Source organism: Danio rerio, chromosome 15, assembly GCF_052040795.2.
Source record: "Danio rerio strain M-AB ecotype USA chromosome 15, GRCz13ab, whole genome shotgun sequence".
Taxonomy (NCBI): domain Eukaryota; kingdom Metazoa; phylum Chordata; class Actinopteri; order Cypriniformes; family Danionidae; genus Danio; species Danio rerio.
The window spans coordinates 4706159-4718406 of record NC_141035.1 but is presented as its reverse complement, the minus strand read 5'-3'; the positions used below and the strand labels follow the sequence as shown (position 1 = coordinate 4718406).

Below are 12248 nucleotides of genomic sequence, written 5' to 3'. Positions count from 1 at the left end.
CTCAGTATTGATATGTATGTGTGCTTTGGTGGTATTTTTGTCTTCTGTGCTTCTTCTGCATGACTGCATCGCTTCTACAGCTTCAATTCTCATTCGCTGCTCCTAAGCCGGGTTTCTCACAGTCATTGTTCATATTTCATCTTTTTGTTCTTCTGTTTTCCCTCACCCTTCAATAGAGAAACTCTTTGTAGCTCCTCTTCCTTCCCCTCTAACACACGGAGTGCTTTCCCATAGGCTACACTTCCCTCTCCGGCTGGTGTCTTCCTGTCAGCAGCAATCTCTGATTGGTTCAGTAGAAGCGTTGTCTGGGGTTGGCCCTCTGTTTCACGCTGATCTCCGCTTTGAATTGTTGCCCCTATTAAACAGCCCGTGTCCCTTTCAGGCCGCGGTGGCTCCCGTGGGGCCCGAGGAGGGGGACGAGACTCCAGAGAAGACTTCGACCAGTCTGGAGGAGGTGCGGCGGGTGAAATGGGCAAGAACTCCAACCCTCGGGGGTTTTAGTACTTAATAATTGGCTCTACATGATGGTTTAACAAGAATTTAAGGATCACAGACAGTTACAGAGCATTTCTAATTATGCAAAAATGATCAGTAAACATGTTTGGTATGAATATGAAACCATTGAGCATAGGAGCTGAAATAATTTTCATTTTGGGGGGAAAATATATCAAGAAAAAAAGAGAGAGAGATGCTAATGGTCTAATCTGATTCAATGAATTATGCTAAGCTAAGCTAAAAGTGCTCTTGCCAGACTGGTAGATCGGCTGAATGGATTAAAAATGGTTAAACCCGACTGTTAAACTCTAGCTGACTTGTAAAATTTACCATTTTTCAGAAAAATGAAGTGTTTGTTTACCGCTGTTACTTAAATTAAACCAGTTTGTCATTTAGCTTCTAAACAGATGAAATATGAAGACGTACTTAACTCAAAAAGACTTTGACCAATCTGAAGGAGGTGCGGCGGGTGAAATGGGCAGGAACTCCAACCCTCGGTGGTTTTAGTACTTAATAATTGGCTCTACATGATGGTTTTAACAAGAATTTGAGGATCACAGACAGTTACAGAGCATTTCTAATTATGCAAAAATTATCATTAGACATGTATGGTATGATTATGAAACCCTTGAGCATAGGAGCTGAAATAATTTTCATTTTTTTGGTCATTCTTAGTACACAATGTAACTACAGAAGAGTAAATGGGGGAAATCATCAAGAAAAAAAAAAGAGATGCTAATGGTCTAATCTGATTCAATGAATTATGCTAAGCTAAGCTAAAAGTGCTCTTGCCAGACCGGTAGATCAGCTGAATGGATTAAAAATGGTTAAAATCGACTGTTAAACTCTAGTTGACTTGTAAAATTTACCATTTTTCAAAAAAGTGAAGTGTTTGTTTACCGCTGTTACTTAAATTAAACCAATTTGTCATTTAGCTTCTAAACAGATGAAATATGAAGACTCTCAACTCAAAAAGACTTTGACCAATCTGGAGGAGGTGCGGCGTGTGAAATGGGCAGGAACTCCAACCCTTGGGGGTTTCAGTTATTTATAATTGACACTACATGATCATTTGAGCAAGAATTTGAGGATCACAGACAATTATAAAGTATTTTTTATTATGCAGAAATGATCAGTAAACATGTTTGAGATGATTATGAAACCCTTGAGCATAGAACAGAAATAATTTTCATTTTCGATCGTTGTTAGTTCACAATGTAACTACAGAAGAGTGAATGGGGGAAAATATATTTAAAAAAAAAAAAAAGAGATGCTAATGGTCTAATCTGATTTAATGAATTATGCTAAGCTAAGCTAAAAGTGCTCTTGCCAGACTGTGAGATCGACTTAATGGATTTTTTTTTAAATGGTAAAACTCAACTGTTTAACTCTGTGACTTGTAAAACGTACAATTTTTCCAAAGAAGTGAAGTGTTTGTTTATCGATCTTAAATTAAATCAGTTTATCATTTCGCTTCCAAACCGAGGAAATATAAAACCACTCAAAAAGATTTCAACCAGTCTGGAGGAGGTGTGGCATGTGAAATGGGGAAGAATTCCAACTCTCTGGGTTTTAGTAATAGATTATTGGCTCTACATGGTCATTTTATAAAGAATTTGAGGATCACAGACAATTGCAAAGTATTTCTCATTATGCAAAAATGATCAGATAACAGGCAACACAGTAGCGCAGAAGGTAGTGATGTCGCTTCACAGCAGGAAGGTCCCTGGTTCAATCCTCGGCTGGGTCAGTTGGCGTTTCTGTGTAGAGTTTGCATGTTCTCCCTGCGTTTGTGTGAGTATCCTCCGGGCGCTCTGGTTTCCCCCACAGTCCAAAGACATGCGGTACAGGTGAATTGGGTAAGCTGAATAGTTTGTAGTGTTTGAGTGTGTATGGATGTTTCCAGAGATGGGTTGCAGCTGGAAGGGCTTCCGCTACATTAAACTGATGCTGGATAAGTTGGCGGTTCATTCCGCTGTGGCAACCCCAGATTAATAAAGGGACTAAGCCGAAAATAAAACGAATTATAAGATAACATGCTTAGCATGGATGAGCATAGGAGCATCTTGAATTTGTTCGTTTTATTATTGTTCTCAGTAGAGTTTTGTTTTGACCACAAATATCACATTTAACAATTTATCAAATCTTGTTTTTTAATAATAATAATAATTGTCATTATAAACCATGTTTAATGTTCTATCTATTAGTTTATCTATTTGTTAACTGCATTAGGTTAGATGAAAAAATACTTAGAAAGCATTTATTCAACTCAATGTTCACTTTAACAAATAATAAAAAGTGTTTAATGTGTTAGTAAATATTATCTATTAGCTCTGGGCTGACATGAACCTACAATAAAGTTAAGAGTGCTGTAGTGAAAGTGTTTGGACTCTTGTCAATAGGCTTTATTTATTATTATACATAGTATATTGGTATAAGGTCACACTTTACAATAAGGTATATTAGTTAATGTTAATGCATTTACTAACACGAACAAACAAAGAACAATACATTTACTACTGCATTTGTTCATGTTAGTTAACGCTAGGTAATGAAAATACAGTAGTTCATTGTTAGTTCATGTTAACTCATGGTGCATTTACTAATGTTAACAAGCATGCACTTTGATGTTAATAATACATTAGTAAATGTTTAATTATGATTAATAAATGCTGTACATGTGTCGTTCATGATTAGTTCATGTTAGTAAATGCATTAACTAATGAACCTTATTGTCAAGTGTTACCAGGTATAATATACTGACTGAATACTAAATATACAGTATAATATTCTGATATTACTAGAATATCGCACCGCTATCAGCCAGTCAGACAGGATAAGCAGAGAGAACTGTTGTATAAAATGTGTCTTTTATTCAATTAGAAAAAACATGTTTATTGATCACTTTATCAAGGGGATTAGTCTCACTTAACAAACCTTTATGAGAATAACCCAGAATATTTAATGAAATATAATTCTAAGGACTGAGCTACAGTATTTAGATGATGAGCTACTGTCTGTTTTGATGTTATGTTAATTTTTCCATATATTTAAGTTAATTTTTGAGCATTGATCTCTCCGGGACTCCATCTCATTACCATCAGTCATGTGTCTGCAGAGTCTCCTTGCTGGTGTGAAGTCAGATTTCCTTCCAAATAGAAGTTGTCTATAAATACTGATCTGGGATCAGGCTTACCTTTTCATTTCATTTCAAGCTTTAACTTCTATTGTGTATTACCTTTCCTGGATCAGTATTTTAGTACAGCTTAGCCGTGGAATGGGAGAGTAGGCCACATGGTACTCATAGATATCTCTCTCTCTCTCTCCACAGGATTTAGAGATGATGACTTCATGGGTGGGAGGAGTCGAGGAGGCGGTCGCCCTGGCGACAGAAGGGGGGGTGCAGGAGGTGGAGGTGGTGGCGGCGGCGGCATGGGACGCTTCAGAGATGGACCTCCTCGAGGAGGCCAGACAGACTTCAGAGAACCATCTGATGGTGTCACATTTATTCATTCTCAAAACAGATACACTGAGCAGTTGAATTCAGAATTATTAACTCTCCTGTGAATTTAGTTTATTATTTTCATATACTTCCTAAATTATGTTTAACAGAGCAAGGAAATTTTCACAGTATTTCCTATAATATTTTTTCTTCTGGAGAAAGTCTTATTTGCTCTATTTCGGCTAGAATGAAAGCACTTAATTTTTGAAAAAAACATTTTAAGGTCAAAATTATTAGCCGCTTTAAGCTATATTTGTTTTTGATTGTCTACAGAACAAACCATAATTGTATAATGACTTGCCTTATTAACTTAATCTATTTAAGCCTTTAACCCTCTACTCCACGGTGTAACCATATGGCAATATGATACTTATGTTAATTTCCCTGCCACTGTTTCTTAAAGGCCAACATTACATTTTTTTGGGGGACGAGAAGAACTTAGAGTAGCCAATGATGTGCTTTGGTTAAGTCACATGACATGCTGTGTTTTTCTGTAGGGTGATTTCTGACTGACTGGAGTTTATTGTGAGTAACTGCAGAATGCAAATGTAAACGTCAATATAAACAATTGATCAAATTTTCAGATCCACAAAAAAAATCTGAAACAGCACCTCCAGTAAGTTATGATGACATATTTAAAACTCAAAAAAAATTGTTAATCAAATTATTTTTTTGTAAATTGATCAAATATATATGTTACCAAATGGCGACACTGTCCAATAGTCGAACATGCAATATTGCAGTGGGTTAGCTTGCTAGCAAGGTCAGCTGTGAACTTTTAAGTTGTAACAATAACAACATGAATGCTAGGAATATAATGTTGACCAGTCATGTGTTAATGGCATTTGCATTATGGATAAAATCTAGTTTTTATGGCAATACAATTTTGAATTGATATGAATGCAGGGAACAGCGTATTAGCGAGCACCACCATGTTCTAAGGTGAGTGAAAGAAGAAAAGGAGAGATCTGGCTGTTCCTGCAGATGAAAGTGAGGGTGAGATGGGTTTTAGTGACCATGAGAATGATAGAGACACTTCAGGTAAGTTAGCTCAGAGGCAGATAAGATGTAGCATAGTATATAGTAAAATATATATAAACATTGTTTGCTAGTTGCTACATTATTCTGATGCATCTGGATATACTAGACTTGTTATTTGTTATAATATTTATAGGAGAAAATATTTATGTTCACTGGATGTTGTATGCATGATAATACAATATTAGGTTTGTTTTTAATAATATTCAGCAAAAAAGAGTGGTATGAATGAAAGCTGTTGGAATATGAGTTGTGGTAAAGTATGGATAAGGTGTCATTTATAGGTTCCGTGTTGAAGCTTGTAATACTGCAACACCAAATAAATAATTTCAAACAACAAAATTATTAATTAAAAGGAAAGTTTTAAATGTAAAATTTCTAGGTTCACTGTTGGACGTTGTTGCCATTTGGCAAAATTTCATAAAGCACCCTTAAAAAAAAAAATCAACTTTTTAAAAAAAATTTTTTTATTTATTTATTTTTTACAGCTCTTGAAGTTAAGCCGTTTTAAGAAAAGGAAAAACAGTCAAATATTTTTTAAATAGATTTATCATAATGCATGCGGTAGAGGGTTGAATGTCACTTTAAGCTACATACTAGTGTCTTGAAAAATATCTAGTCAAATTTTAAATCAGTTATTAGAAATTATTAAAAATTAAGTTATTAAAAACTATTATGTTGATAAATGTGCTGAAATCTTTCTGTTAAACAGAAATTGGGCAAACAATATACAGGGGGCTAACAAATCAGGAGGGCTAATAATTCTCACTTTAACTGTATGTCAACATGAAATCAATATGGACTCAATAATTGTTTTTTGTGGTTCCCTTCTGTTGGGGTGCCTGGCACAATAATCTGCTACCTAAAGGGTTGAGCTGGACTCTCTAGACCAGAGGTCACCAAACTTGTTCCTAAAGGGCCGGTGTCCTGCAGATTTTAGCTCCAGCCGTAATCAAACACACCTGAACAAGGTAATCAAGGTGTTACTAGGTATACTTCAAACACCCAGGCAGGTGTGTTAAAGCAAGTTGAAGCTAAACCCTGCAGGGACACCAGCACTCCAGGGCCGAGATTGATGACCCCTGCTCTAGACGTTGATTTGTCACCAGGCAAATAGAATACATTGTAAAGATGTGATGCAGTGACACTTCTTGTGGAGAAGGCTGTTTGACGGATGTTTATGAAACTATTCTTCTCTTTCAGTCACCATGTTTGTATTCATGGCACTGGCACTGTCACCTCACAGCAAGAAGAATGCTGGTTCGAGTCCCGGCTGTGCCAGTTGGCATGTTCTCCCTGGGCACTCCGGTTTCCTCCCACAGTCCAAAGACATGCAGTATAAGTGAATTGAATAAACCAAATTGGCACAGTGTATGAGTGTTTTAGTACTAGGTGTTCACCACATAGCCGTATGCTGGTATAGTCTCCCTAATAATCAAGGAATAGGCTGAGCAAACGAATTTGGTGAAGCTCTCGAGACCTACCTGAGCTCAGACTCCTCTCTCTCCCAATGAAATAGAAGAGAGCCCCGGGCTCGCAGATCTTCTGAGCTCAGGGCTCTCTCCCGGGACAGCATGCTAGACACGATTTATTATCAGTCTTCAGCTAAAGCCCGGTTTACACTTGTGCGTCAAGTGATCGGCGTGACTCACAGTGCCTGCATTGAGCGTAGCGTAGCGCTGTTTCTGTTCTGCAATAACACTTCCGAAACGCTAGTTGGCAGTGAGGTGTTAATGTTCCTCAGTGTCGAGTTTCTTCACTGGTGTTTTGTTTTTTGAGAACTCTTCCTTAATATACAAGTGGCTCGCACATTTTGAGGCAGGAACCGGCGGACGTGCAAAAACTTTAACCATGAGGTAAACACAAAACAAAACTTTCCATGCGGAGCTCCTTCACGGGACTCCACACTTGTGAACAATCGCTCCATCGGGCTCGCGCAGCTATCGGTCCCGCCCAGACTTGTCAGCCATACCAAGCTGACCAATCACAGAGCTTGCGCTACACATCATTACTACGTGTAGTTAAATTTTTTGAGAGGTGCACGTCAGCCACGGCGTAGAGCTATGCGTCAACGCAGAGGCTGCGCTGTAGCATACACGTGCGCTTTAACTACACTAAAAGCCAGAGCTACTCTCTGGAAAATGTAGAATAGCTAAAAGCTACATGGCAAAAGTAGCTTAGTTACATCAAAAACAAAAAGTCCAGTAAACCAGGTGTTACACATTTAAAATACTATAGTAATTTATAGTAAATGGAAAATATTTAGAAATGAGCATTATATTGTGTATCTATTTACAACTCTTCATTAATGAATTACACTACATAATGTAGTATCATTAGTAACTATCATGAACTAATAGTCATTACCAGGTCTAGTTATTACCAGTTTACCAGTACATATTATACTATATTATAAACTATATAATATATGTAGTGCCATGACTTTTATTTATATATATATATATATATATATATATATATATATATATATATATATATATATATATATATATATATATATATATATATATATATTAGTACTTAACTATTCTGTAGTTTAAAAACATTAGTTAGTATAAATGACTGAAGTATTTTTTTGAGCACAATATCAGAATTAAAGTTATTGCATCTTAACATGTACTTCTCGAGGTATGGTCTCGAGGAATCCTGCTTCCGAAATAACTCTTCTCCCTCAGTCATCTTTCTATCAAGTGTCTCGCGTTCACCTAATTGATTGGCGACATCACCGACCAGAGCGAGAGGTGGCAGTAACGCACCAAAAAGTTTGTTGTAAAATAGGAAAAAAAAAGAAATCGTCGTTCTCTCCATCATATGCATTTAAATGTCTGTTCCATCAGTATTGATCCGCGATTAGTAAATGTAGCTTGTGTAGATGCTACTGCGATGCTTGACTGAAAAAAGAAATAGCTTTGCTACTGCTATGCTACTGAGAATTGTAGATGAGCTAGTAGCGTCACTAATTGTTGTGGTGCTGGTGCCCAACACTGGTATTTTCAATGAAGTTTCTGACCTAGCCTGCTGCTTCAGACAGTGCTTGTTTACACAGCGTTTCATCACGTTTTTCTATTTAACTGTTGTAATTGCGTTACAGCATCAATGCTGTAAAAGGAACCTTATGAAATTAAAAATAGCCACACAAACCTTTTACCGGAAGTTTATCATTGGCTGAAAACACTAGCTGTGCATATACTTCATTCCAATTTAATATTATTTAAGTTTGCCTAAATTGTTTCTTAAATATTTCTCTTGATTAAGGGCGTACTCGCTCTATGTACAGTTGCCTTGAACCAGGCCAAAGCACGCTTGCCCCCCTTTTCCGTCTACCCCGACGGCCCCCACTTACATTACATTCAGGCCTGGACACACTTACGTCATCGATGATGCACTGTTCAGTGGGCGCTCTCGTTCAGCACAGTGGAGATTTCTTTAGTTATGTCGTTTTAGTCGTTTGATATGCAGTGACACGCAGGCCAATATTTTGCCGAACAGATCAGCAACTTTTGACCTCGTGTTGCAGGAAATTAGGAGGTTTGCTGAAGGTGCGGCAGTCGTGCAGTGAAGAGTTTGTGTCTTTAATAATCTACGATAGTTTGCATTCATTGAACCGTAAGAATTATTAATAAATTATTAATAAAAGTCACGTTTCGCTTTCAGTTTCAGGCTCAGGCGTGTTTTGTACTTGTACGCAAGCGTACCACGCTCTGGCACACCTCTTCCAACCGGGGCAGGGCTGGCCGAATGAACCGTGCCTGAGCCCGATTCAGAGCACTCGCACTTCTCAAACGATCCGGTAAACTGGCCTGGTCACGGTTCGAATAGCATCGTGTGAGCACGCCCTAAATTGATTTCATGTTGACTTGACGTCAAGTTTCTGTCAATTACATGAAACATACAATACTCACACCTACTGTCTCAATTATGTTTTGTTTTGTTTGCAGAGGAAAGAGCGCAGAGACCAAGGCTACAGCTGAAGCCACGTACAGTGGCAGGTCCCCTTAACCAAGTGGCCAACCCCAACTCGGCCATCTTTGGGGGTGCCAAACCCAGGGAGGAGGTAATTACCAAAGACAAACACTAAGAGAGACTGAAGCCTCCCTCGGCGCTCCAAAAGGAAGGAAGAATGGGAGGGAGGGAGAGAGGAAGAAGAGGAGGGGTAAATGGGGGAGGGAAGGGCGAGGTACAGGGACAACAAACGACGACAACAAAGCGTATCATGCCAATGGGAATGCGATAAGACCTCTGTCATCATGCCTACCTATTAGAGATGAACCGAGTCCATCCTTCTGAATTCAGATCGCGTGACTATATATTTATTCAACGGAGAACAAACAAAACAAATCTAAAGACCACGCCCACATTGACCGATCGTCATGACACCTGCGCACACCAACGAGCAGCTCGTGAATGCATGGCAAAACTGTTTAACAATGGTTTTATGTCCACCTTTGCTTCCCTGTAATTAGTGCCTGCTCTGTACTGTAGTTTTCAGTGGGGGAACGTTCTTTCACGTCCTCGGTGAGATTCAAGCGTTTCTTTTGTTTTGATTGTTTTTGAGCTGCTCCGTTAAATGGAATGGAAAGTGATTTTTAAATGTTTTTCTTTGGCTTGTTTAATCGACGTAGACTAAAGAGTCGAGCCTTTTCATTGTGCGAAAAAATAACACCGATTCGATTTGTGTGCTTTGTATTGCAGGGCAGCTAGTTAACATTTCAATGGTCGGCATTCGACTCGCGTTAGCGTTTCCGAAAAAGCAGTATTAGGTTAATCGGATAGAACTACCATTGTTTGTATTTTGTTCCTTGGATTTTTGGTGGCCTACTTTGGTGTGATTTCCAACAGCGACACGAGCCCTCACATATTTTTTTATTCTTATTCTTATTTTTTTATTTCCCCGCCAATTCGAACATTTACGCGAAACCTTCGAATGCACACTGGATTGTACTTGTGGTGCTTGTCCTCTCCCTAGTCCTTTTTGTGTCTGTAAATTGGCGCGTTAAAGCACAACCTAGTCCAGTTGTACAGTCGGTGTGTTGGGAGCCGCGCATCTTCCGATGTTACTACGTAGCTAGATCGACGCAAGTTTGACCCACCTGTTTGTGTTTAGTTGATTCTAATATTATGTGCAACTTTTCATCATCTCCGGACCCTGTGTAACCATTTTGTTCTTGTTTTATGTTTCCGTTCTCTTAAGAATTAATATCTGTGTCAGTGTGGCTGCATTATTCCGGAAGGCTATACTGGATCCTGGCTTTGATCACCATAAAATCTTTCAAAGACGTCTCCCAGCGGCACGCAGGCAGAGGCACGAGGTGCTGGTCTCCTCTCGAATCCAAACGAGCCCTCTTCCGATTGGCTTTTAAAAAAAAAAAAAGCTTGTGGAGGTGGGTCTTCTAGAACGGGGCGGGGCATAGTCTTAACTCCGCCTCTGCCTGTTTTTGCTGACTCCTCCCACACGCCTCAGAGAACCCTAACTTGGAGGACAACTCCATTTCCAGGTTGATACCATTGTGTTTAAGGACTTCAAGATCTCTTTCCCTTTCCAAAGTATCTTTGTGTTTCGAATTTGTAGACGCGTGGGCATAAAAGCCGCCGTGTCATTTTATATTTTGCTCTTTAAATTTCTTTACTGTATTTGAAAATTAAAAAAACCGACAACAACGTTGAGCTTGATTCTTAATTAAACCATTTCAAAGTGAAGAGCTTTTTATTTTATTTTTATTTTTGACTTCTTGCTTTTGTCTTTATGAAAGATTTTTCGCAGCTTGACCAAATTTGGCTCATCCAGAGCTTTCAGGAACAATGTGCCACATCTATCTCACTCATTTAGAAGAGCACCGTTGCATGCATGATAGGTTTGGTTGGTGACACATGGGTCTACAGTCTACAGCAGCATCCACCTCTTGACGCCAATGCATTTCTTTACAGGAACAGTAGAAGCTATGGTCCATAACATCATGTTTACTGCCTTTCCAAGCTTATTGAACACAAATGAACTGCTCACACATGTCCAGACACACCAGGCGCTGTAGTTTCATCTCTAGTGGATCGAGTGTAGAGCCCTCATGGGGAAATCCATGCCGCAAAACCCTTCTCTTCACGATTTACTGGATCTAAATGAGGAAGCTCATTATTTTTTGGTTTTCTTACTGTACTATAGAGGTCGGCTGTTTTTATTCATTGGTTTTTCATTTTCCTACACTGTTTACGGCAATAAATTGTATCATCTTACAGTGTTTGAAATGAATGTGTTGACATGGGATGATTTTATTCTGTGTCCTGTGATGCTATACGGTGTTTAACTCGTTTAAATGAAAGAAATGTTTCATCCAAATTCAACCTTTCGGTTGGTTTATCGCCGCAGCTTCAAGCTTTGGGGAATTGTCATTGAACTTCACCAACAAGGTAACCGAACTTATCAGTGCCACACAGCATTTTGGCTGAGTCAACAATGATCTATACACTGAAGCAAACACAGGAAGGTTTTGGAGACACGTGATGAGTGATTGTTTTGCATATGTGAAGAAGAATAAAAGATTTCAAGAGGAGAATCTGGGTTTGGGGTGTGAATGATCTAAACACAGTGACTATTTAGCGGGGGAAACAATCTTCTGATGAATTAACCCTTGTGCACGGTTCAACTGTAAAACCTAGCAGTCAACTTTATCAAAAGAAATGAGTGTAGTTACCTCAAAATTGACTAAAAATTAAATCTACTCATTTGAAGAGTTTTGAACTCACAGGGTATCCGCCGGGTCTTAAAATGTCTTAAATTTTAAAATGCACAATTTTAGTTCTTAAAAGGTCTTCAATGAAATATTGTCTTGTAGGTCTTAAATAATTTTAAACAGGTCTTAATTTTCCTTTATGTAAAGCTACCCAATTGATTAAAAACGCATCCAATCACCAACACATCTAAAAACCTTTAGCAAAACTACTCATAACTAATATTATAACTAGTTTGTTGTAAAATAATTTCGTTTTTAAAGAACTTTTTTAAATTATTTTGAAAAAAAAAGCAGTTGAGGTCAGAATTATTAGCCCCCTTTGATTTTTTATTTTTTTATTTAAAAAAAATTTTATGTTTAACAGAGCAAGGAAATTAATAATAATATTTTTTCTTCTGGAGAGAGTCTTATTTGTTTTATTTCGGCTAGAATACAACCCACTTTAAAATTTTTAAAAACCATTTTAA

At 38.1% G+C, this 12248-nt stretch overlaps 1 protein-coding gene across 6 annotated transcripts in view; it reads left to right on the top strand.

The window, feature by feature from the left end:
• The window catches only part of eif4h (eukaryotic translation initiation factor 4h), a 31414-nt gene extending 19811 nt beyond the window's left edge, over window positions 1-11603 (top strand). Inside the window, exons 5-8 of one of the 6 annotated variants that reach the window (XR_015508440.1) lie at window positions 383-2960; window positions 3203-3991; window positions 8995-9110; window positions 10248-10753. Coding sequence is in view for 5 of the 6 variants with exons in the window: in NM_001197328.1 (NP_001184257.1) it covers window positions 383-472; window positions 3827-3991; window positions 8995-9110; window positions 10248-10253 (377 nt within the window). In the remaining variant the exon portion in view is untranslated. Of the gene's footprint in view, window positions 1-382; window positions 2961-3202; window positions 3992-8994; window positions 9150-10247 lie in introns of those variants that run through there. The other 5 variants (NM_205695.2, NM_001197328.1, NM_001197329.1 and 2 more) reach the window with 5 other exon arrangements.
• Window positions 11604-12248: the final 645 nt, after the last annotated feature.